Source organism: Amblyraja radiata, chromosome 1 (assembly GCF_010909765.2).
Source record: "Amblyraja radiata isolate CabotCenter1 chromosome 1, sAmbRad1.1.pri, whole genome shotgun sequence".
NCBI classification, from domain to species: Eukaryota; Metazoa; Chordata; class Chondrichthyes; order Rajiformes; family Rajidae; genus Amblyraja; species Amblyraja radiata.
Window position 1 is genome coordinate 62290032 of NC_045956.1, and position 27381 is coordinate 62317412.

Below are 27381 nucleotides of genomic sequence, written 5' to 3' on the forward strand. Positions count from 1 at the left end.
GTGAAACTTGCAGGTCTTCTGAGTACAGCCATAGTGGCTCTGGAAGAAAGCCAACTGCAGATACTTGGTATGAGCACAAGGAATTCTCCCAACACAATGTGTGGCCCAGGAAATGTTGATGCGTGGTTATGCCGTATTTGGAGTATTGCATGCAGTTCTGGTCGCCCCATTACAGGATAGATGTGGAGGCTTTGGAGAGAGTGTAGAGGAGGTTTACCAGAATACTGCATGGATTAGGCGGTATTAGCTACAAGGAGAGGTTGGACGGATTGTTTGGCATCAAAGGTTTACGGGGAGAAGGCAGGAGAATGAGGGAAAAACGATCAGCCATGATCGAATGGCGGAGCAGACAGTGGGCAGAATGGCCTTATTTATGGTCTTATGGTTTGCTCTGGAGCGTCGGAGGCTGAGGTGAGACTTTAGAGATACAGTGTGGAAACAGGCCCTTCAGCCACCGAGTCCACCCCGACAAACAATCACCCCGTAGACTAGCACTATTGTACACACTAGGGACACTTTACAGACTTACAAACTTACAAACCTGTACGTCTTTGGAGCACCGGGAGAAAACCCATGTGTAAGCTCCGCAGATACGATGTTTAAGCGACTTTTAATAGGCACATGGATATGCAGGACATGGAGAGATGTAGATCATGCGCAGGCAGATGAGGTTAGTTTATTTTAGCATCATGTTCAGCACAGACATTGCAGGTTGAAGGGCCTGTTGCTGTGCTGTCCCTTTCTATTTTCTATGCAAGAATAAAATGTGTGGATGCTGGAATTCTGACATTAAACAGAAACAGTGTAGCACTCTCCAGAGGGATTCAGAGAGAATTTTGTGTTTAATGTACCCTAATCTGGCTTACATGTGAGGCCCAGTTGCCCTCTTCATTGCGGCACAGATAGGAACAGACACAAAGAACATCTCATAGAGCAAGAGGTGAATTTCTCCAACAAGTCGGGTTATTCATGGCCTCACCAGTACGCATTGAAAAACACCCTGAGAGAATCCAAAGTGTTTCAAAGATTCGCAGCACCCACAGCATTTTTATATTCTCACGACACAATGGCTACATGTGCATATTACACCTATGGATCAATTGATCAATGTCTGCAGCCTTTCATCTTTGTTTTTCCCCAATGTTATCTGTTTGGTCTATTTATTGGTGTTAGAGGTTATGGGGAGAAGGCAGGAGAATGGGGTTAGGAGGGAGAGATAGATCAGCCATGATTGAATGGCGGAGTAGACGTGAAGGGCCGAATGGCCTAATTCTATTCTTATCACTTATGTTCTTATGATCCTATTGCCACATGTACAGAGATACAGTGAAAAGCTTGTTCTGCACGCTATCCAACCAAACCATACCTCATGTGTAGGAAGGAACTGCAGATGCTGGTTTAAATCGAAGGTAGACACAAAATGCTGGAGTAACTCAGTGGGTCAGGCAGCGTCTCTGGAGAGAAGAAATGGGTGACGTTTCGGGTCGAGACCCTTCTTCAGACCATACCTTACATTAGTACAATAGATCCTCTTGTGGAACAGCACACACAGTCGCCCCGTTCTGGCACGATCTTGTAACCCCAAGTCACTGAGATGTCCGATCTGCTGCTGTCTGTCTGTCTGTTATCTTTAACCTCCTGTGTCCTGTTACTGGATAAAACATTCTTCCATTTATCTAACAAATGGATGCCATAAAGGACACCTCTATTTCCCAATTAGTTATTGTCCTCAGCCTGGTTTAAAACTTCCAATGTATATTTTACGTTTAGTTCACTATGTTGTTGAATCTAACCACCTGATGAATCTATTCATTGCCACTCCTAACATCCTGTTCACTATGTTGGCCTCTTTTCCCATCATGCTACCGCAGTATGTAACCTTTTCGGTTAAACATATTACAAACTATTCATCTTCAATTTTACCTTCCGAGGTGAACTCAGTGCGGCACGGTGGTGCAGCGGTAGAGTTGCTGCATTACAGCGCCAGAGACCCGGGTTCCATCCCGACTACATGCAAACTCTACCCCAACAGCACCCGAGGTCATGATCGAACCCAGATCTCCAGCTCTGTGAGGCAGCAACTCTACTAGCTACTGTGGAGCCCTTGATATGAACCTTACTGACCTGTTCTTTGTTTTTAACCAGAATCGTGGTGGAGTAGCCTCAATGAATTTTTTTTCAACAAACTGGTGAATTTGTACAGAAGTGCATCACACTTCCTTCTTCAGGGGACCTCTAGCAAGCAAGAGACATTTCCTAAAGAACTTCACAGTTGTCTAGCTATTTTGCAGAGGCTTTTTAGGGTAAGTTCAAGCACTGTAAGGGAATGGTGATTTTTACTGTCCATGGCTGGGCCACTGAGTAAAGGAGGAATTAAATCAAACTAATCAGACTGGAGTCACATATATCAGGAGAACAGATTCCCTTCCCCTCCCCCCCCCCTCCCCCCTCCCCCAAGAGTATTAATATGCCAGAAGGATTTTTACAACAATCCACTAAGATTAGAGCATAGAACATAGAACACAGAGTGGGACTCTTCAGCCTATAATGTCTGGGCTGAACATGATGCCAAGTTAAACTAATGTCCTCTGCCTGCATGCGATCCATATCTCTCCTTTCCTTGCATATCTATGCGCCTATTTAAAAGCCTCTTAATCACCACTATCGTATCTGCCTCCATCACCACCCCCTGGCAGTGTGTTCCAGGCATCCACCACCCCCTGTGTAAAAAAACTTACCCCACATATCTCCTTTACATTCTGCCCCTCTCACCTTAAAGCTGTGCCCTCTAATCTTTGGCATTACCACCTTGGGGGGAAAAAAGTTCTGACTGTCTACTCTACCGATGCCTCTCATAACTATATATACCCTGTACTTCTAACAGGTCTCTTAATAGCCTTTGACACTCCAGAGAAAGCAATCCAAGTTTGTTCAACCTGTCATTGTAGCAAATACCCTCTAATCCAGGCAACATTCTGGTATACCTCCTCCACACCCTCTTCAAAGCCTCCACATCCTTGCAAACAATGTTCCAAATGCAGCCTCAACGCAGTCCTTCCTATAAAGTAGCAACATGACTTCCTGATGCTTATACACAAAGCCCCAACCAATGAAGGCAACCATGCCATATGCCTTCTTTACCACCCAATCAACCTCTGTTGCAACTTTCAGGGAGCTATCGCCTTGGACTCCCAAGTTCCCTCTGGATGTCAATGCTGCAAAGGGTTTTGCAAATCCTCGCCCTTGCTCGGATTAAACTCCATCTGCCATTTCTCTACCCATTTCTGCAATTGATATATATCCCGCTGTATATTTTGACAGCCTTCATCACCATCTCTGAAAGTTTTTGGTTTAAATTTTAAATCCCATAATTTCTGTTAGTTTAGTTTTTTAGTTTAGTTTGGAGTTACAGAGCGGAAACAGGCCCTTCGGCCCACCGGGTCCACGCCGATCAGCAATCTCCGCGTATTAACACTATCCTACACACACTAGGGACTATTTTTACAGTTACCAAGCCAATTTACCTACATACCTGTACGTCTTTGGAGTGTGGGAGGAAACCGAAGATCTCAGAAAAACCCCAAGTAGGTCACGGAGAGAATGTATAAACTCCATACAGATACCACCCATAGTCGGGATCGAACCTGGGTCTCCGGCGCGGCAAGCGCTGTAAGGGAGCAATTCTACCGCTGCACCACCATGACGCCCAAGTTACTTTATTTACTTGAATTTAATTTCCTCATCTACCTAGGTGGGGTTTGAATTTATATCTTTTGAATCAATGATGCAGAGCTCAGGACTCTAGTCCAATAGATTACTGGAACTTTCAATGCATTAAATGTTATTTAATACAATGGCTATACAACCATTACTGAATAATCATTGAGTTACGCAGCATTGAAGCAAGCCCTTCGGCCCAAAATACCCATGCCAACCAAGATGCAACACCTACACTCGTCCCACCTGCCCACATTTAGCTCTATTCCTCTAAACCTTTCCTATCCATGTCCAAATGTCTTTTAAATGTTTTTATAGTACCTGCCTCAACTACCTCCTCTGGCAGCACGTTCCATATACCCACCACCCTCTGAGTGAAAACGATACTTCTCAGTTTTTTATTAACTCTTTCCCCTCTCACCCTAAAACTGTCTTCTTATTCTTAATATCCCTATCCTGGTTCAAAGACCTGCATTTACCCTATCTATTCCCCTCATGATTTTATACACCTCAATAACATCACCCCTCATCCTCCTGTGCTCCAAGTAATAAAGTCCTAGCCTACCCAACCTCTCCCTTTAGCTCAGGCCCTCAAGTCCTGGCAACATCCTCATAAATCCTCTCTGCACCCTTTCCAGCTTGACAACATCTTTCATACAGCAGGATGACCAAAACTCAAAAGGAACTCAAAATGCACCTCTTGATGTCAACATTAGCATGGGATTCACCAAGGGCCTACTGAAGATAATCTAATTGCACGCTTTACAAAAGTTATTTAAAATGTTAATAAAGTAAGAGTTTTTATTTCTCTGTTCACAGATCAATTCCACCAGAAAGCCTAAATACCAGGAGAACAAATTCTACATCTGTGCACAAGAAGTTTTTGGTGACACACGTGTCTACTGTGTGAGTTCAGATAACTGATGCCCAATATTTATTCCTATATATCGGCGTTTCTAGGAGTGGATTCCTGTATATTGGCAAGACCAAGCACAGATTGGGCGATCGTTTCACTGAACACCTACGCTCAGTCCGCCTTGGCCTTTGTGATCTCCCGGTTGCCAAACACTTTAACTCCCCCTCCCATTCCCACACTGACCTTTCTGTTCTGGACCTCCTCCATTGTCAGAACGAGGCTAAACGCAAATTGGAGGAACAGCACTTCATGTTTTGCTTGGGAAGCTTACAACCCAGCGGTATGAGTCTGATTTCTCTAATTTCAGGTAACCCTTGCATTCCCTCTCTCTTCCCTCCCCCCCCCCCCCCCCCCCCCCTTCCCACCCTAGTCTTCCTACTAGTTTCACCGTCAGCCTGATTAATTTCACCATTCATATCCCCTCATTATCACCTTTTCCACAGCCAACAATGGACCATTGTGGGCTCCACCTTTCCTTGATCATCAATGCTGGCTTTGATTTGTTCTTTTAATACTTTTCATCAATTTGTTCTTTGTACCTTTTCATATCTCTAGTTTCCCTCGCCCCTGGGTCTCAGTCTGAAGAAGGGTCTCAATCCGAAACGTCACCAATTCCTTTTCTCCAGAGATGCTGCCTGACATGTTGGGTTACTCCAGCATTTTGTTTCTGTGTTTGGTGTAAACCAGCATCTGCAGTTCCTTTCTACACTTTATTTCAGATCTCTTCAATACAGCACTTTGAACGAGTTATAAACATTAAGTTAAAGCGAAAAGAACGTACAAATTTACTTGAGGAACTCAGTGGGGCAGACAGTGTCTATGGAGGGAGACATAAGGAACTGCAGATGCTGGAATCTTGAGTAAAAAAAACAAAGTGCTGGAGCTCAGCACGTCACCGCCCCTTCCCCTCCCTATCTCTACCAGTTATGTCCTCTCAACTCCATCAATCAACTCCATCAATCGCCATCAAAACATCATCTATGCAATAAAAATAAACTGTAAATGCTGGTTTATGCCAAAGATAGACACAAAGTACTGGAGTAACTTAGTGAGTCAGGCAGCATCTCTGGAGAAAATGGATATGTGACATTTTTTGACTGGAAGCAAGTAAAGACCAGGACAAATCAACCCCGGCAACAGATGACCTCAGGCAGGGAGGTTCCCTGATAGGCTGATTGTTGGCTAGAGACGGTGTGATCGCAAAAGGGATACATTGTTGTGAAGTGTGGAACTGGTTAACTGAGTATATGTGGGGGGGAGAGGGGCGGGGGGGGAGAGGGGCGGGGGGAGAGGGAGAGGGGCGGGGGGGGGGGGTGCGGTGGAGTGTTTGTAGGAATTACCTATAATTTTGAGAATTCAACATTCATACCATTAGGTTGTAAGCTACCCAAGCTAAATGTGTGGAGCTGTTCCCCCAATTTAAGTGTGAACTGTCTTGGGCAATGGAGGTGGCCCTGGACTGAAAGGTCAATGTGGGAATGGGTAGGGGAGTTAAAATATTTGGGAAATGGGAGAAACATCGCCTGTCTATTCCCCTCCACAGATGCTGCCTTCTTTCTTTTGCTCTATATTCCAGCATCTGCAGTCTGTTATGTTCTTTACATTTATTACATTTACTATTGGTTCATTAATGCAGAAGCATCTTGGCAGGACTCCCTTGCCTGTACAGTACTTTGCTTCATTGCATTTGTACTGTCACTAAGATAAGACAGAGAGAAGAGCTTATAGTATAAGCCCCCACCCCCCGATGCGGGAGCTGAACGCCTCGACGTGGAGGGCCGAAAGCCGCCAGCTGCGGGACTCAAGACCGTCCCGTCAACGTGGGGGCTCGAGGCCCCCAACTAAGTAAGAACAACAAGAGAAGGACTTGGAACTTTATTTTCGCCTTCTATCACAGTGAGGAATGTGTAGGAGTCACTGTGCTGGATGTTTATGTTAAAATGTGTTTTCTGAGTCTGTTGCTTTTTTTAAATTGTATGACTGACCTGGCCAGTGAATTTCACTACACCAATTGGTGTATGTGACAATAAATGAACATGAACTTAACATCCAGTGCTTCTTAAACGATTTCAGTATCATTCACCCTTGAGTCTTTATCACTAAATTTCATTCGCCCTTGACTATATTTTCCTGTGTTATTTGGTAATTTTCGTCTCATTCTCCCTTGTGTATAATATCTGAATAAATTAAATCATTCACCCTTCATTCACCCCTCTAGTTTAATTCACCCCAAAATAATTTCATTCATCCTTTGGTGAACCATTCACCAGTTTAAGAAGCACTGGTATAAACGATGACAGTCAAATACAGAATGTTACAAATACTAATGAAAAAGTACAAATCTCAATTGTTAATTTCCTTTTATTTTCACAGAAAGCATTGCTAGAACTAATTCCCTACCCTTGTATTTTTAATATGGAAACCAAAGTTAAGATTTTTACGATAATCTGTCAGCTGAGTATTTCTGTAAGTCTTATTCTATTGATCTGGTTTATATTACAATTATAGGTTTCTCATTAGATTGTATAGAAAAAAAAATTCTAATGTTGTTTTATTTCTTGCAGAATGAGAATATCACTGATTACGGTATAATATTGGGCAATATTAACAGCACTAATGCATCTGCTGGGATTATCAATGTACCTGCTGGTTTAGAAATGGATGCATGTACTGAAAACATTGTTGCTTCTGCTGGAGATACTGTTACATCCACTGGGATCGTTGAGGCTTCTGCTGGAGATACTGATACATCTACTGGGATCGTTGAGGCTTCTGCTGGAGATACTGATTCATCTACTGGGATCATTGAGGCTTCTGCTGGAGATACTGATACATCTACTGGGATCATTGAAGCATCAGCTGAAGATACCGATACATCTACTGGGATCATTAAGGCTTCTGCTGGAGATACTGATACATCTACTGGGATCGTTGAGGCTTCTGCTGGAGATATTGATTCATCTACTGGGATCGTTGAGGCTTCTACTGGTGATATTGATACATCTGGGATCATTGAGGCTTCTGCTGGAGATACTGATACATCTACTGGGATCATTGAGGCTTCTGCTGGAGATACTGATACATCTACTGGGATCGTTGAGGCTTCTGCTGGAGATACTGATACATCTACTGGGATTGTTGAAGCATCAGCTGAAGATACCGATACATCTACTGGGATCATTGAGGCTTCTGCTGGAGATACTGATACATCTACTGGGATCATTGAGGCTTCTGCTGGAGATACTGATACATCTACTGGGATCATTGAGGCTTCTGCTGGAGATACTGATACATCTACTGGGATCGTTGAGGCTTCTGCTGGAGATACTGATACATCTACTGGGATTGAAGCATCAGCTGCAGTTACCGATACATCTACTGGGATCATTGAGGCTTCTGCTGGAGATACTGATACATCTACTGGGATGATTGAGGCTTCTGCTGGAGATACTGATACATCTACTGGGATTGTTGAAGCATCAGCTGAAGATACCGATACATCTACTGGAATCATAGAAGTCTCAAATGAGAACACAGAAATACCTACAAGGGCCATTGAAGCCTCAACTGGGAACCCTAATGCATCTGCTGGGATCATAGATCTCTCAGCTGGAAACACTGATGCATCTAACAGTATTCTTGATGCTTCCAGCGCAAACATTGAAGTCTCTATGCAGAACAGTACATTCACAGATATCGATCATAGTTTGGAGTTTGATATTTCTACCAGTGTAACTGACGAACCTATCGGGATTGTTGATGCCCCACAGAGGAACACTAATGGCCCTACTCAGATCAATGATGTCTTGACTGCAAGCACTGAGACATCCACTGGGAACATTGAGATATCTACTGGGATGATTGAAATGTCAGCTGGAGATAATGAGAGCACTGAAACATCGACTGGGAACACTGAGCCATGTGCCAGGATGAATGATGTACCAAATGGGAACTCCGAAACAGCTACTGAGATAGCTACTGGGATAATTGAAATCTCAACTGGGATCAGTGATTCACTTACTGAGATCATTGAAGCCTCAGCTGGAGATAATGGGAGCACTGAAACATTGACTGGGAACACTGAGACATGTGCTGCGAACATTGAAACATCCACTGGGAACACTGAGGCATCTACTGGGATAATTGAAATCTCAGCTGGAGATAATGGGAGCACTGAAACATCTACTGGGATGATTGAGATTTCTACACGGAACCCAGAATCATTGACCGAAATCATTGCTACATCTGCCAGGACTATTGAGTCGTCTACTGGTAACACTAATGACTCGAATGGGATCGTTCCTGCCCCTGCACTAAGCCTTGAGTTATCTGGTGGGATCGACGAGAACTCCACTGATGTCGATTTTGAATTTAATTCAACTGCTGAAGAGGACGATTGGGTGGATGACTCTTTCTATTTTGACTTTGAAATTACTCCCGATGTCCTTGAAAGGGCACTGGCAATTGCTGATAGGATTTTAAATATTAACAGATGTTTTCTACATATCAACAGAAACGAGATCCTTCAAAACACATTGACACAACTACGATCCAAAAATGCAACTGCATTGGGTCACAATTTTCTGGTAAAAAATGCATTTTTTCGTAAAAATCACATTTTTATTTTTGTTTTCTGGGAGCTTGATGTGTGTAAATCGATCTCCCTCCTGCTTACATAACAATTGACTTTACTTAAAAATAAGTTTAAGATTCCCTATGGTACTAATAAAATAAAAGGAGGTTTACAAGAATGATCCTAGGAATAATTTGGTTAACATATGATAAGCGTTTGACGGCACTGGCTCATATCTGCTGGAGTTTAAGAAGTATGAGGGGGGACCTCATTGAAACTTATCTAATTGTGAAAGGCCTGGATAGAGTGGATGTGGAGAGAATGTTTCCACTAGTGGGAGAGTCTAGGACCAGAGGGCACAGCCTCAGAATAAAAGGACGTACCTTTAGAAAGGAGATGAGGAGGAATTTCTTTAGTCAGAGGGTGGTGAATCTGTGGAACTCATTGCCACAGACAATTGTGGAGGCCAAGTCAATGGATATGTTTAAGGCAAAGATTGACAGATTCTTGATTAGTAAGGGTGTCACAGGTTATGGGGAGAAGGCAGGAGAATGGGGTTGAGAAAGAAAGATTGATCAGCCATGATTGAATGGGCCAAATGGCCCAATTCTGCTCCAAGAACATATGAAAGGGAATCACCTCCTTGGGGAAGAAATTAATCTGTATCTGTAATTCATATTGCTTGAGGATCTTCCTGTATTTCATGTGGGTCTAGTGTAGATGGGACATGTTGGTCGATGTGGTCAAGTTCGGCTGAAGGGCCTGTTTCGATGATGTATGACTATGTAAAGACATGTTGCTATTGGCTTATTATTGTTGTGTGTACCAAAGTGAAAAGCTTTTATCTGCGTGCTACCCATTTAAATCAGATATACCATACATGAGGACAAGTACAGCAGGTACTACAAATAGAAAAATACCAGAATTCAAAATATAGTTTTACCGCGTCATAGTATTACAGTTTAGACTTTATCGATACTGCATGGAAACAGGCCCTTCAGCCCACTCTGTCCACACTGTCCAGCAATCATCCCGTACACTAACATACACACACTAGGGACAATTTTACAACTTATCAAAGCCAATTAACCTGCAAAATTCTACGTCTTTGGAGTGAGAGAGGAAACCGAATCACCTGGAGAAAACCCATGTGGTCACAGGGTGAACATACAAACTCCATACAGCCAGCATCTATAGTCAGGATCAAACCCGGGCCTCTGGTGCCCCAGCAACTCTACCACTGCACCACTGTTTTGCCCCCCTACATTGAAAAGTTACTGGGAAAAAGTCTAGCGTCCACTAGGAGGTAGGTTCGAAGGTTATGACTACCCCTTAACTAATCGGAGAATCATTTAGGAGCCTGATAACAGAGGGGAAGCAGCTGTTCCTCAGTAGTGGTGTTTGCTTTCAAGCTCCTGTGTCTTCTGCCCGACAGGAGTGGGAAGAAGAGTGAAAGACCCGCTGAAGAATGTCCTTCAATGTATTGATTATGGTGGCTGCTTTCCCAAGACAGTTCTAACCATCTGCCAAACAAAACCTCCTCTCGCCTATGTCCACCTGTTGCATGCCATGTTTTGTCCTGCCTTTCCCCCTTTCCAGCTTCCCCCCCCCCCCCCCCCCCTCTACAATCAGTATGAAAGAGGTTCTACACCCAAAACATCTCTGGAGACCCATGTTCCCCAGAGATGTTGCCTGGCCTGCGGAGTTATTCCAGCACTTTGTGTCTTTTGTGTATTAACCTGCAGTTGTTTGTTTCTACTCTCTATCTCTTTATGTAGCTGAGGGTCAGATATTGTTTGATAACCATCAGAGGTCTTTTATTAAATACACAGTGGTTGTGTAAAGGATTTAAGAGAAGACAATTGAGAAGCTGTAAATCTGAAAGAAAATAAGATTATTTAAAATTTAACTCTGTTCCCATTCATTCCAACCTTCTCAGGTCATATTTACAGGTGAGATCGCCATTGACGAAGGTGGAGTTTCACGGGAGTTCTTCTCTGTTATTGCCGAGGAATTTTGCAGTCGACCAAAGATCCTCAAGCAATACGATGAATCCAGACTTGTTTGGTTCCCGGAATGGGTAAGGGAATCAGAATGGTAGACATGTCCTGTTTCCCTCTGAACCTTTCCTACCCACGTACCTGTCCAAATGCCTTTCAAATATTGTTATTGTACCTGCCTCAACTACCTCCTCTGGCGGCTCGTTCCATATACATACCACCCTCTGCTGCCCCTCAGATTCATATTAAAACTGGTCCTATTTGCCTGCATTTGGCCCAATGTTTAAGGGAGATATGGGGGGTAATTTTACTTCTGAGTCACGTGAGTGATTCCGTGAAGAAGCCCCGCCAGTCCGCATGCGTATCATTACGTCTTCCGCACTGGCGAGGCACCGGTCTGGCAGGCAACTCATTCCTGCCTGCGGTAAGTTAAAAACCTGCAGGTAAGTTTCAATACTTACCAGGTTGTGTTTTTCCTGCAGGAACCTCCTCTTACAGAGGTTTCCTGTTGGCTATAGTAGCGCAGTCCGGTCGAGCCACGGGGAAACCGTCATTGGGCTGTGGGAAGACCCAAGTCCAGACCGCAAACGCGGGAGCCGGCGGACGTCGGGTGCGTTACTCCAGCCGCTGACAAGGCAGTCAGCGACTTCCAGACCGCGGAGGTTCCCATGGAGGGGTAAGTACTTACGGTATTAGAGTGCCGACTGCACCGTGGCAAACCCGGGGGGGGGGGGGGGGAGAAGTGCCACACAAAATCAAACCCGTGAATCGGGCCAGGAGGATACACCTCCCAATAAAAACGACGTCTGTGGACGTCTGGTAAGATGGAGCACCTGATAGAAGGGATACTCCATCACGACAGGCTCCAGGAGGAGCTTCATACCCAAGAGGTCACCCCAAGGGCCGTGGCAGCAGCTTCAGGTAAGGGCTGTATAGAGAAAATCAGCTCCAGGAACAGGAGCTTTATATCCACGGGTCCTCTTGGGGGGGCACGGCAGCAGCACCTGTAGACCGGCTGCATTATGTCTCCCTCATGAAATAGATTTGAGCCTACTAGGGCAGAGTTATTCTGTCACTGAGGTTGGAGGTATTGGAAAGCATACCCCAAGGCATAAAGCCAAGTAAGGCTGTTGAGCACAGCTCCAGCAGGATATGCTCCAGTAAGGGAGCTTTATATTCGAAGGTCTCTTCAGGAAACTCTGGTTGCAGCACCTGGTCATGGCTGTCCAAAAATCCTCTATCTATGAAAGAGTACCAGTGGTCAGTGTAACCAACTTCAAAAAATTCTAAAAGCATGTCTGTGGAACGTACTGGAATAAATACGTATGGACACAAGGGAATCCTCGCAAACGAAGGTGTAAAATACCCGGAAGGGGCTAGAGTTCCCCTCATGCTATAAATGATGGGAATAAAACCGCTTCGGTGGTGACATTAAAATAAGCCGCTGAACTATCTCTTAAGGTAAAATCCTATTCAACAAGTAAAAATCTGGATAAGAAGCAAAGTTGTCAGGCCAATTGAGGTACCATTAAAGAGCAAAGCTTCGTCGTTGTGGCAACAACACAAAAAACCCCACGCCTTCGTTGACAGTAAACAGTTCACTGAAGCTGGTGGCAGCATGAAAGTTGGACAGAGTAAAATCCGAGACCCAAGTCGGGCTCAGGGAAAATATGGGACCATCTACAAGTTGGCAATAATTACACTTGTTGGTACTAATGATAATGATAACATGTGTTTGGGTCATGTGTTGTATGAAAATAGCATTTTCCCTTGATAAGGATGAAGGGGCCCTAGTGGCCTTACAACACACAAATGGATGAGATCTAACGATGTAAAGCAGCACAATGCTAAGGATCCAAGCACAAAAATTGTCCAGAGTTGTCTTTCAGGGCAGGCTCAGTATTATGGCCAGGAATGGCTTTCGCGACGTAAAGATGTCTGGGAGCACCTTATGGAAAGAATGCTCCATCATGACGTTTTCCAACGTGAGTACTATACTCATGGGCCACCCCATCAGCCCACGGCAGCAACCTCCAGCAGAGGTCTATACAGGGAAGACCCGTACCAACAGGAGGAACCATACCTCCGCGGGTCTACATGAGGCCCATACCAGCAGCGCCATGTCAAGGGCTGCATGAAGCCTCCCTCATGCAAGAGGAAGGAGAGCCAGGGCAGTATGGCACTGACCCTGATGTTGGAGGTATAGCGGAGGAGCATACCCCAAGGCACGAGAGCATAGTTCCAGGTGTGCCGGATGTGGCAAGCAAATTCGCCATACCGGCAGGAACTGGTGAGGCAATGGAGGAATTTGGCTAACAACATCAACTATATGACCTCTCACCAGTTCCAAGAATCAATAATGGAAGAAACATCCAAACGCTATGAAACACCTGTAAATTGTGCCTCACTCAGAGTGCCCACCGTGAACCAGGCTACCTCGGGGCAAATGGTTGCAACCATGCGATCGCAGGATCTAAGGCTGCAGAAAGTATTAAAACTTATCGGATCGGGCATAACGGCATTTGGGCGGTCAGTCGAAGGGGCACCACTACTGGACACACTGCAGGATACATTGGGCCTGCTGTGTAACGCTCACTTCGAGATTAACTGCCTGAGAAAGAACGCCATCAGACCGACATTAAATCTGAAGTTTGCTGCACTGTGCAGATCATCAAACATACAGCCACCAAACTTGTTGTTTGGAGAAGACCTGGCTAAGCAAGTCAAGGACTTAGATGACGAGGCGAAGACGGTCGGCCTTATCAAGGCACATCCGACTAGCAGGATGCCGCCTCGTCGACCATACCCCTTCAGACGGTTCACAGATGCTGGTGCGGGGCAAGGACCAAGCCGGGCTCTCCCATCACTATGCCATTGGTGTGCACCAGTGCATACTCCCACTAAAATTCGGAGGCAAAAGAACCCAGCAACCATGGAGGTACGAGCAGCTGGACTTGTCTAGGACATATCCTCTATAGACCAATCACCAGTGGGGGGTAGATTGCAATTGTTTTACAATGAATGGTGCTGCATAACATCAGATCCGTTTATACTGGACAGGATTCAGGGGTTTCGAATTGAATTTATTTTTGAATTACATCCACCCACTCAACATACACCGTTGGAAATTGGTGTTTTCAAAAACAGAAACTTTACAGGTAAATGATGAAATTGAAACATTATTCACAAAAGGTGTAATTGAAAAGACGGTTCATCAGCCTCAGCAGTTTGTGTCTAATATATTTCCCAAGTAAAAGAAGGATGGTGGGTGTCGAGTCATTCTTGATCTAATCCGACTAAATTCCTATGTCCAGTATAAACATTTAAAAATGGAAACATTCAGTACTGCTAAGCAATTGGTTTCCAAAGGATGTTATATGGCAAGTATAGATCTGGGGGGGTGGGGGCGCTGCAAGCCGGCGCCCTGCCAGCAGCGTGTTCGTTTTTTCAACTTTTTTTATTTTTGTAGTATGTTTTAAAATGTGTTTTTAATGTTTCTTTGTGTGTTTTATGTGGGGGGTGGTGTGGGGGGGTAAGGGGGAAACCGTTTCGTTCACCTCCTCCACGGAGAGGCGACTTTTTCCAGGTCGCCTCCCCCTTGGCCTAACAGCGAGGATCGGGCGGGCCTTTACCGGAGACGCGCCTGGGGCTTCTGTGGCGGGCGCAGGCGGACTCACGGCGTGGAGCGGACGAGCCCTCGCTGGGGCTAGCCGGAGGGGAGCGCTCCATTTCGCTGGCCCCCGGCAGCCTGAAGCCGCGGCCTGCAGAGCTCTAGCTGGCGCGGCGTCTGCAGCCCTGGATCCCTCGTGGGGGACCCGGGGGGACGAAGAAGCTCCATCGGCCGGCCCGCTGCCTACTTCTACCGCGGGTGCGGCGTGAACTTACCATCACCCCTGGAGGGGAGCTTCGACTGCCGGCCCTGCGGTCTGCGGTGCTTCTGGCTGCGGCGCGGCGGGGACTTTAAATCTTCGACCGCCGGCCTGCGGCCTACACCATCTTGAAGCCGCGGTCTCAGGTGGGGAGGCACCGATTCAGGGCTTATCTGGACTTACCTTGTCTGCACATCTGGACGCCCGCAGCGATGGCTGTGGAGGGTTGAGGTCCCGACCGTGATGAATGCTGTGGTGGATGTTTGTGTTACATTTTTATTGTGTATTGTGTGTTCTTTATCATTGTACCGCTGCTGGTAAATTCATTTCACTTGCACTTTATGTGCACTGTGACGAATAAAACCGTATTGTATTGTATTGAAAGATGCATATTATTCAGTACCAACGTTCTGTCTGACTGTCATATGCAGCTATGCTTCCCGCTTTGTCGGGAATAAGAATACAACCTTTTATGGTTATTCTTAACATAAAATTTGCTGGTTTAGCCTGTGGATCGGTAAACCAGCCTTTATAAATCAATTATTCACATAGATTCTGAGTGGACCGATCCTGCGATCGGATTGTCAGTCCAATTCATGTCTGTGCTCGCTGCAAATGCAGGGATAGCACCAAGAAAGGAAAGCATTACATTTCCTCTTCAGGAAATGGGAAGTGTTTAAATACTTAAGTTACACCTAATACGGCACAGCAAACTGACAGCTTGGAGTTCGTTTCAAATGGGTCTTTGACAAAATTAAGTTATAGGACCATTAACTGTGCCCAACATGCTTTCCCATCTTATTTACTGCAGCACTAGGGACCCACTGGCGGGTTTCACCCCCTAATATCGAGTTATAAAGGATATTTTTGACATAAGTTCTCCCAGGACAAGCACAGGGCAGTATGAGATATTGATGTGGTATTAACACTATTTTCACCAGGGGGCTCCAGCTACATCCTTAGTTGGCTCGGCTCTCATAAGGTAGTTATCCTCAAGGCGCTGGTCAGCCAACGGGTTCAGTCACTACATATTGTGACTGGATAGGATGATTACATCTGCAAATAATATTGTGTTTTAATGTTTGGTTAAGCATAGTAGACATGAAGTCTCAAACTAGTTTCATGACATACCTCATGAACCTTCGGTTATGGTCACACATATATAACAATACGTCAAGTTCACAAAGAGCTTAGAGGCTCGGAACTAGCAATGTTGATAATTACAAAAATCTTTTAAAAGGGTATTGGGTTGCACCATCCCCAGGTGATTGAAACTGGGCTTGGCTCATACAGGAGTAGATACTGATATATTTTCGAGTCTCACTGCACCAGGGCTACTACATTATCAGCAGCAAGGGTTATGAAAAATTCATAATAACCCATGGCCAGACCCGTTACTCCCGAATGAGAGGAGTTACTATTATCTATTCATTATGAATGTTTCCCTCATCTGACAATGAAGCAGCCATGGTTGTGGAGACTCATTTCTCACGGCATGAAATCACAGAGCTTTGAAATCTTCACAGAATCACTCACGTGACTCCGAAGTAAAATAGTAAGATTAAACGAGAACTTACCAGTTTGAAGTTTGATCTTTATTTTATGAGGTCCCGGCCCTCATAATCGCAAAGATCATCTGGTAGTTCTAGTCTTCTCTAAGTCTTACTAAGTTACTTCGACTGCTGTTATCTGTGATTTCATACCGCTGCTTTAAAGATGGATACGCATGCGGACTGGCGGGGCTTCTTCACGTAATCGCTCACCATAACTCCTCATAAAATAAAGATCAAACTTCAAACTGGTAAGTTCTCGTTTAATCTTACTATTTTAATGCACACAGGGTGGTGAGAGCATGGAACGTGCTGCAGAGGTGGTAAATGAAGCAGATACATTAGTGGCATTTAAAAGACCTTTGGATGGATATGCAGAGAATGGAGAATGGGTTATTATCTAACAGAGGTGTATAAAATCATGAATAGATTGAGTAGGCGCACTGAGACTCTTACCCAGAGTAGGGGGACTGAGAACCAGATGACATCAGTTTAAGGTGAGGGAGGTTAGATTTAATAGGAATCTGAGGGGTAGCTTTTTCACACAAAGGGTGGTGGGTGTATGTCGAGCTGACGGAAGAGGTAGTTGAGGCAAGCACTATCGCAACGTTTAAGAAACATTTAGACAGGTACATGAATAGGACAGTTTAGAGGGATTTGGGACAAACACTGGCAGGTGGGACTAGTGTAGATGGGACATGTTGGTTGCTGTGGGCAAGTAGTGCTGAAGGGTCTGTTTCCTCGCTGTGTGACTCTGTGGAGGGAGATAATGTTTGGCACAGACATTGTGGGCTGAAAGGCCTGTCCTTGTGCTGTAGTGTTCTATGTTCTAATCCCACTCGCCAGTTCCAGATGTGAACTCGCTAGTTTCAAGTGCCCAGTTGCCCAGCCAAGCTGTGATGTATTCTGATAGTTCAGTTTAGTTTCTTTTAATTTAGCTTAGCTTATTGTCACGTGTACTGACATACAACGAAAAGCTTTTTTGTTGCAATCTAGCTGTCCTTATATAGATACAGGATAAAGGAAACCCCGGACACCCGTACTATTCAGAATCTGTCAATCTCCACCTTAAGAATACTTATTAGCTTGGCATCCATAGCTGTATGTGGCAATGAATTCCACAGATTCACCACCCACTGACCAAAGAAACTCCTCCTCATCACCTTTCTAAAGGTACATCCTTTTATTCTGAGGCTATGGCCTCTGGTCCTAGACACTCCCACTAGTGGAATCAGCCTCTCTACATTCACTCTATCCAGGTCTTTCGCTATTCGGGCAGTTTCAATTATCATTCTTCTAAACTCCAGTGAGTAGAGACCCAGTGCAAACACTCATCATATGTTAACACAATCATTCTGGGATCCTTCTCGTAAACCTCCTTTGGACCCACTCCAATGCCGGCACATCCATCCTCAGATATGTGGCACAAAACTGCTCACAATACCACAGATGCAATCTGACAAGTGCCTTATAAAGCCTCAGCATTATATCCCCATCTTTGTATTCTAAGAATAAATTTAATTTTACTTCGGAGTCACGTGAGTGACTACGTGAAGACACCGCCAGCATGCATGCGCGACATAGCGTCTCACGCAGTGCAACAGCGACGGGCGGGGGTGGAGCGCTCCCGCGGCAAAATTGAAACGGACCTACAAGGTAAGAAAAATTATATTGAAGTTGTATTCTTCCCCTTGCTGTGCTTTATGTTACAGCACGTTGGACAAGGGGAAGAAAAAACGGTCTCCAGGACCGCAGGCTGCGGGGAACCAGGAAGGTACCGACAGCCATGGGTGACCAGCGGCTCCAGGACCGCAGGCTGCGGGGAACCAGGAAGGTACTGACAGCCATGGGTGACCAGCGGCTCCAGGACCGCAGGCTGTGAGGAACTAGGAAGGTTCCGGCAGCCGACAGCCGGGTACGACCGGCGCAGGCTGAGCCCAGCACCGCGAACCTGGAAACAGCACAGCGGGCTGCAGGCAGGCAGAACAGGAGTCAGTCCGGCCGATAGACTCAGGGAGTCTGGCCAGGAGGACGCACTGCCCAAGGGCAGTGGAAGTGACCGTTGGAGTGGTTACTAAGGTCCACTTACCGACTCCAACTCTGCCAAGCTGAATCCAGCGCCATGAGTCGTACAGCTCAAAGCAGCACAGCAGGCAAAGCCCAGCAAGATTCAGCCCGGCCGATCATAGAATCATAGAATCATAGAAAGTAGGTGCGAGAGTAGACCACCAGGTCCGTCGAGCCCGCACCGCCATTCACTCATGGCTGAACACTAAACAGACACACTTACCCACAAACAGTAGACACAAGACACAGAACACAAGACACTACCCTCCCCTTTATACCGCTATCACCCCTCTCCACCCCAAGAACCGCGTGATCTCCTGGGGGAGGCAAAAAAACGGATAAAAACCCAGGTCCAATTCGGGAAAAAAATCCGGGAAATTCCTCTCCGACCCCAATCCAGGCGATCGACACTTGTCCAGGAGATCACTCAGGTCTACTATACTAACCATACCTAGGTCCATATCCCTGCCCTCTCCCCGTAGCCCCTTATCCCCTTGGCAGCTAAAAAACCATCTATTTTTGACTTAAATATATTTAACGTTTCTGCTTCCACTGCTCCCTGGGGCAGTGAATTCCACAAACTAACCACCCTCTGGGTGAAGAAGTTCTTCCTCATCTCAGTTTTAAAAGAGCCCCCCCTCACTCTGCAACTATGTCCCCTAGTTCTAGCCTCCCCGATCATTGGGAACATCCTCGGTGCATCCACCCGATCAAGGCCCCTCACGATCTTATACGTTTCAATGAGATCGCCTCTCATTCTTCTAAACTCCAAAGAGTAGAGTCCCAGCTTACTTAACCTTTCCTCATATGTCAATCCCCTCATTGCAGGAATTAATCTTGTAAACCTTCGCTGCACTGCCTCCAGGGCTAGTACATCCTTTCTTAAGTATGGACCCCAGAACTGTACACAGTATTCCAAATGTGGTCTCACTAATACCGTGTACAGCTGCAGCAAGACCTCCGTGTTTTTATACTCAATCCCCCTAGCAATAAAGGCCAAAACTCCATTGGCCTTCCTGATTGCTTGCTGCACCTGCATACTGACTTTTAGTGATTCATGTACTAATACCCCTAGATCCCTTTGCGTTGCATTACAACGCAGCTCCTCCTCATTTAGAAAATAACTTGCCCTATCATTTTTTTCCCCAAAGTGAATGACTTCACATTTATTAGTATTAAATTTCATCTGCCAAGTTGTTGCCCACTCACCTAGCTTATCTATATCCTTTTGCAGACTCTTCCTATCCTCCTCATCCCCTACTTTCCCTCCCATTTTCGTATCGTCCGCAAATTTTGATATATTACACTTGGTTCCCTCCTCCAAATCATTTATATAAATTGTGAACAACTGGGGTCCCAGCACCGACCCTTGCGGAACCCCGCTAGTTACCGGTTGCCATCCCGAGTATGAACCATTTATCCCCACTCTCTGCTTCCTATTCGTTAGCCAATCCTCTACCCATGCTAATATATTACCCCCAATCCCACAATTTTTTATTTTTAGCAATAGTCTCTTATGTGGCACCTTGTCAAAAGCCTTTTGGAAGTCCAAGTATACCACATCCACCGGTTCCCCTTTATCCACCTCAAAGAATTCGAGCAGATTCGTTAAACACGATTTCCCCTTCACAAAACCATGCTGGTTCTGTCTGATGAAGTCATGTTTATCCAAGTGGCCCGTTAGTGATTCTTTAATAATTGTCTCCAACATTTTACCCACCACCGATGTTAGACTAACCGGTCTATAGTTACCCGCCTTCTGTTTACTTCCTTTTTTAAATATAGGTGTTACATTGGCCATTTTCCAATCCACTGGGACCGTTCCTGCCTCCAGGGAGTTTTGGAAAATTATCACCAATGCATCCACAATCCCCACTGCTATCTCCCTCAAGACCCTTGGATGTAATCCATCAGGCCCAGGGGATTTATCCTCCTTCAGTCTCATTAATTTCCCTAATACCACCTCCTTGGTGATCTTAATAGTATTTAGCTCCTCCATTCCTACCGCCTCCTGTTTATCCAGCGTTGGAATATTTTTTGTGTCTTCTATGGTGAAGACTGATACAAAATACTCGTTTAATGCCTTTGCCATTTCCATGTTCCCCACCAACAACTCTCCAGTCTCACCCTCCAATGGACCAACGTTCACCTTAACCACCCTTTTTCTTCTTATATAGCTATAAAAACTCTTACTATTAGTTTTTATGTTGTTCGCTAAATTCCTTTCATAGCCTATTTTCCCCGTCTTAATTAATCTCTTAGTTACTTTTTGCTGACCTTTAAATGCTTCCCAATCCTCTACCCTCCCACTACCTCTGGCTACCTTATATGCACTTGCCTTCAGCCGAATACTATCCTTTATAGCTTTACTGAGCCATGGCTGACTGTTCTTACCCTTACCCCTTTTTTTCTTCATAGGAATAAATTTATCTTGAAGGTTATACAGTAGACCTTTAAACGTACACCACTGCTCATGTACCGTCTTATTCTTGAGTCTGCTATCCCAGTCAACTTTGATCAGCTCAGTCCTCATACCTTCATAATCCCCCTTATTTAGACTAAGCACCCTAGCCTGAGTTTCAACCTGCTCCCCTTCTATTTGAATATGGAATTCGACCATATTGTGGTCACTTGTTCCCAACGAGTCCCTAACTATGACATTTTTAATTAATCCTGCTTCATTACACAGGACCAGATCTAAGATTGCCTCCCCCCTTGTCGGTTCCGTGACATACTGTTCTAGGAACCCGTCTCTAATACATTCTATAAACTCTTCCTCTAGTCTACCCTGCCCAGTTTGGTTTGCCCAATTAATATGAAAATTGAAGTCCCCCATGATTACAGCAGTTCCCTTTTTACATGCGTCAACTATTTGCAGATTTATGTTCTGACTAACAGCGTCACAGCTATTTGGAGGTCTATAAATTACACCCACTAGTGTTTTTTTCCCTTTGTTATTCTCTATCTGTACCCAAGCTGTTTCACTATCCTGATCCTTCAACGCAATATCCTTCCTCTCCATTGCCGTTATTCCCTCCCTTATTAAAAGGGCCACCCCTCCTCCCTTTCTTTCCTGTCTATCTTTTCTAATTGTCGAGTACCCCTCTATATTTAACTCCCAGTCCTGATCCCCTTGCAGCCATGTCTCCGTAATGGCCACGATATCATAACTATATATACTTAATTGCACCGTTAATTCATTTATCTTATTTTGAATACTCCGCGCATTTAGATAAAGCACTTTCAGATGATTTTTACTACCCTTCCTTTCCGTTTTTGCCCCTTTTACATCTAGAGCTTTATCTTCACACATTCTGGATCCTCCTGTCACATTTTGATTTTCCGCTTCCCTAGCCTCCCTAGATGAGCCCTCCAATCTATCCTTCCAAAGCACTGCTGTAATATCTTCCCTGACTAGCAATGCAACACCACCACCTCTTGCCCCTCCAATTCTATCACACCTGAAGCAATGAAACCCTGGAATATTTAGTTTCCAATCACAGCCCTCCTGCAACCACGTTTCACTGATCGCCACAACATCATACTTCCAGGTGTCTATCCAGACTCTAAGCTCATCCACCTTTCCTACAATGCTCCTAGCATTAAAATATGCATATTTAAGAAACCCCCCGTCTCTTCTTCTCTGTTTATTTCCTTTTTTTTCCTTCTCCTCTTGTGTCCGAGTGCTTCCCTTTTCTGCTTCCTGCCTCCCATTCGATCCACTAGCTTTCTCTATTTGAGTCCCTCGCCCCAACCATTCTAGTTTAAAGTCCCCCCAGTGACCTTTGCAAATTTCCCCGCCAGGATGTTGGTCCCCCTCGGGTTCAAGTGCAACCCATCCTCTCTGTACAGGTCCCACCTTCCCCAAAAGAAGTCCCAATGATCCAGAAACTTGAATCCCTGCCCTCTGCACCAGTCTTTCAGCCACGCATTTATCCTCCACCTCGCTCTATTCTTACTCTCACTGTCGCGTGGTACAGGCAGTAATCCTGAGATTGTTACCTTTTTGGTCCTTTTCCTTAACTCTCGTCCCAACACCCTAAATCCTCCCTTCAAGACCCCTTCACTCTTTTTACCTATGTCATTTGTACCAATATGTACCACGACCTCAGGCTCCTCTCTCTCTGATTTCAGGATATCTTGGATGCGTTGAGACACGTCCGAGACCTTGGCACCAGGGAGGCAGACCACCATCCTGGTCTCCCGACTGCGGCCACAGAAACGCCTATCCGACCCCCTAACAATAGAGTCCCCAATTACTATTGCCCTCTTCTTTTTTTCCCTACCTTTCGGAGCAACAGGGCCGGTCTCTGTGCTGGAGGCCCGTCCGCTGTTGCTACTCCCGGGCAGGCTGTCATCCTCATCCGTACTCAAACAAGAGTATTTATTTGCAAGGTGTACCGACATTGGAGTACTCCCTCGTTCCTGCCTCTGCCCCTTTCCCTTCCTTAGCGTGACCCACATGTCTCCCTCCCGAGGTTTTGGAGTGACCACCTCCCTATAACTCCCCTCTATGACCTCGTCACTCCCCCTGACAAGACAGAGGTTATCGAGCTGCTGCTCCAGGAACCTAATACGGTCCCTTAGGAGCCCCATCTCTCTGCACCTGGTGCAGATGTGGACGTCTGGAGGGACATCCGACACCATGACCTCCCACATCTGACATCCAGAACAGTACACTGCTCTGACTGTCATTCTCTCGTCTTACCCTGGATCCGATACCAGTACAATACAATAGAAACTGCTGGGAGAAATCAGCAGGTATCTGACTCACAACAACTGCTCCCTCTTGCCCTTTAAACTGTACCTTCACTATATAAACAAAAAGCACTGTACCTTTAGCCCACTGTACCTTTAGCCCACTGTACCTTTAGCCCACTGTACCTTTAGCCCACTGTACCCTTAGCACACTGTACCTTTACTAAATCACTGTACCTTTAACCAGAAAGCAGAAATGCTAACCTGAGGTTGCACCCAATCAGCTGCTTCCTCTAGTCTGCTCCCACCAATCAGCGGCTTCCCCAGAAACCCTCCCTATGGAGTGTGGAACGTTACGGGATTTGGTAAGCCCTGACCCTCCTCCACTGTCTCCAACGGTCCTGGGTCTCTGTGAGAACAAGCCCCGTGCCCGATTCAAGCCCTCACCGCCCTGACCCTCCTCCACTGTCTCCAACGGTCCTGGGTCTCTGTGAGAACAAGCCCCGTGCCCGATTCAAGCCCTCACCGCCCTGACCCTCCTCCACTGTCTCCAACGGTCCTGGGTCTCTGTGAGAACAAGCCCCGTGCCCGATTCAAGCCCTCACCGCCCTGACCCTCCACCACTGTCTCCAACGGTCCTGGGTCTCTGTCATACTCATCTGAGTCCGGCCGAAGGGGCACGCTGCCCGAGTGCAGCAGAGGTCCGCCCGTGACTTGCTCCGGGGACTTTCTGTCATACTCATCTGAGTCCGGCCGAAGGGGCACGCTGCCCGAGTGCAGCAGAGGTCCGCCCGTGACTTGCTCCGGGAGATGGAGCAAGCTCACTATGGGACTCTTCTCACTCCCACAACAGCACCTTATCGAGGGCTGTAAAACAATGCATCTCCCTCGACAGAGGAGAGCGTTGTGGACCAGGGCTGGGCTGGTCCTGAAGAAGGGGACTTGGCTGAAGAAAACGGCAGTGTGCAGGGGTGCAGAATCCTAAGGAGCTACTGGGAGTGATCACCAAAATTACGGATCAACGAAAAGTACCATTACAGACCAAGCTGGCGGCCAGCATTGACTACCTGAACTTCCATCCTCTGCAGGAACAGGCAACGAAATTACGGTGAAGTATTGGCCTCCTGTGAACTTTACTTCGTTAAAAATGCCAGCGGCAAACAATGCCATCTGGAGGTACAGTGGGACTGGCACAAAAACCCAGGAGGTCAAACTACAGAAGTTTTTAAACTTCTGACAGCGGGCATATCATTGGTTGCTCGCCCAGACGATGGTACAGAGATGACAGCAGGATTGACATTGTTGTTTTCGGAGACATGGAGGGATCATTGTCGATACCTAAAATTTAACTGGATGGGGCAACTATGGCAGAGTATAGCGTTGCCTAATGAGTTAACTTCAGCCCCAAGACTATTCACCAAGATATTAAAACTGGCCTTGGCAATATTAGAAACAAAAACATATTGTCATGGCATATCTTGATGATATATCAATTGTGGGGAAAACACCCTGGATCTAGCTAAATCAGCAGTTTTAGCTACCAAACATTGGGTGAAACTCTGGGGTCATCTCCATCCAGATAAATCTAAGTTGACGGCATCCACAACTGGACTTTCTGGGATTTACAATTAACGTAATCCATATGTCTGTAACATTGCCAAAGAGTAAAGCAGACTTGGTGGAAGCCTACAACAAAATTAATTATTACAAAATAAACCATCTATTAGACAGGAGACAAGGGTAATTGGAAAACTAGGAGCAGCATTTCCAGCTACTCAGGTTGGGCCTTGCATCATTAAAGCTCAAAAAGGGTAAAAGTGCAAGAGCAAAAACACCTTGCAGGTCACTTTGATCGACCTATGCAGTTACCAGCCTAAGCAATTTGGAGTTATAATGATGAAAGGGAATACTTGGCATAGTTCCAGCCCATCATTATTAGTAATCATCATTACTAAAAACACTGGTGTTGGGTGCGTTTTATGGGTTAAAAGACTACTGCTCACAATGCACCATCTGCATGTCCGCCTACAAATTGATAATATCACAGTGGCGGCATATATTAATCATATGGGAGAAAAGATCGATATCATGTGTCAATCTGGCCAATATATTTGGCTATGGTGTGTTAACATACATATTTGGCTATCAGCAAACGTACCTACCAGGTAAGCTCAATACAGTGGCACACACCAGGTCATGAAAATTCAATGACAGCACCGAATGGCTGTTGGACCACAAAAAAAGTTGCTGATATTACTAAAAGAGGGACACCAGATATCGATCCATTTGCATCTAGACCCAATCACCAGTTACCAACATATGCCGCTTGGGAACCACACTTGGGGCAGCAGCAATGGACGTTACTCACTGAATGGGGAATAATTGTTTACAATGTTTTCCCTCCTGCCTCATCAGTCGGATCCTAAGTAAAAACACATATGGACTCAGCATCAGGTGTCTTGAAAGTACCTGATTGGCCTACACAGCCATGGATCCCTGTGGTCTCGGACATAGTCTCTGAACCATAGTCCACCATGCTAGATCCGGGCTGGCGGACAGGACCATGAGCTTGATCATGTCGGCCTATCAAGAATCAACAAGGACTGGTGTAGCGTATAATACAGCGACAACCACCAACGTCCTGGGAATTCCTATCCAGCCTTCATGTCAATGAAGGACTGAGCTGCAGTACTATAATTATGCAGGAGTGCCCTGTCAGCTTGCTGATGGCAGGCGCCACGACAACCCTCCATGGGATCTCACCCTCTAGTTGCCAAACTTATGAGGATTATTTATAACACTAACCCTCCTAGAGTGAGGTACTCCCAGATCTGGGACGTCAGTGTTGTACTAACATTGCTAGGGGCACCAGCAATGTCCCTGTCCCTGGGGGGGGGGGGGGGGAAACTGACATTTAAAAACAGTATGCTGATGGTACTGGTCTCAGCTCTAGGGGTCCAGTTTCTACATAAACTGAGACTGGGATAAATGATGGCATTTCCAGAAAAGATAACTTCACATATTAGAGCTTGTTAAACAAGATAGACCAGGAACATCAGGACAAAATTTGGAATTCCAGGTATACCCATCTGACACCCGACTATGTGTAATGACACACCTTCTATTATACCTTAAGATTACTAAAACTTAAGAGGAAGTAAATTGGCACTATGGGCAACCATAAACAACCTAATGGCCGGGTATCAGCACTAACCATCGCTAGATGGCTCAAACAGGTTTGGGAACTGCTGGGGTGGATACTGACATCTTAAGTTTCTATCCACAAGGGCAACAGCAACACCGGCAGCTAGAGACAAGGAAGTGCCTATGGACCATATCCTGGCAACAGCAGGATGGTCTAGAGAAAGACCTTCCAATTCTTTATAATAAGCCAATAACCAAACCTGCGGTGTTGCAGAATCAAGTTTGAATTCTGTAATATATTTAGCCCTAGGGAGGATTATTTTGTTAAAATAAATTGTTATTGTCTGAATTGGATACATGTCTGAATACAATAACATACTTCCTCCCTTGAATGACTTCGGCAGTGAGTGAAGCATGGACTGTTCCACGGCTTGAAATCACAGAGCTTTAAAATCTTCACATAGTCACTCACGTGACTCCGAAGTAAAATAGTAAGATTAAACGAGAATTTACCAGTTTGAAGTTTGATCTTTATTTTATGAGGAGTTACGATGAGGGATTACGTGCCCTCCGCTCCCGCCCTCTATTATAAAGGTCAACTGGTATATTAGTTCTTCCTATCTTACTATGTTTATTTCAATTACTATTACTGTGATTCCACAGCGCTGCTTTGAAGAATGTTGCGCACCCGTGCTGGCGGGGTCTTCACGTAATCCCTCATCGTAACTCCTCATAAAATAAAAACCAAACTTCAAACTGGTAAGTTCTCGTTTAATCTTACTATTCTGAAATAAATGTTAGCATTGTATTTGCCTACATCACTACTGATTCGACTTGCAAATTAACT

The 27381-nt window shown here is 45.4% G+C and overlaps 1 protein-coding gene, 1 long non-coding RNA gene and 1 pseudogene across 2 annotated transcripts in view; all 3 read left to right on the forward strand.

Moving 5' to 3' along the window:
- LOC116979043 (probable E3 ubiquitin-protein ligase HERC4) overlaps positions 1-27381 on the forward strand; it is an 84968-nt gene that overhangs the window by 31550 nt on the left and 26037 nt on the right. Inside the window, exons 12-14 of the mRNA XM_033030494.1 lie at positions 4537-4623; positions 7198-9093; positions 11146-11286. Coding sequence (XP_032886385.1) covers positions 4537-4623; positions 7198-9093; positions 11146-11286 — 2124 coding nt within the window. The remainder of the gene's footprint in view (positions 1-4536; positions 4624-7197; positions 9094-11145; positions 11287-27381) is intronic.
- Positions 4551-7548, forward strand: LOC116974425. Its single transcript, XR_004412359.1, has 3 exons — positions 4551-4623; positions 7007-7099; positions 7198-7548. It is a non-coding gene; the product is annotated as an uncharacterized LOC116974425 (long non-coding RNA).
- LOC116983673 lies at positions 12951-13041 on the forward strand (annotated as a pseudogene).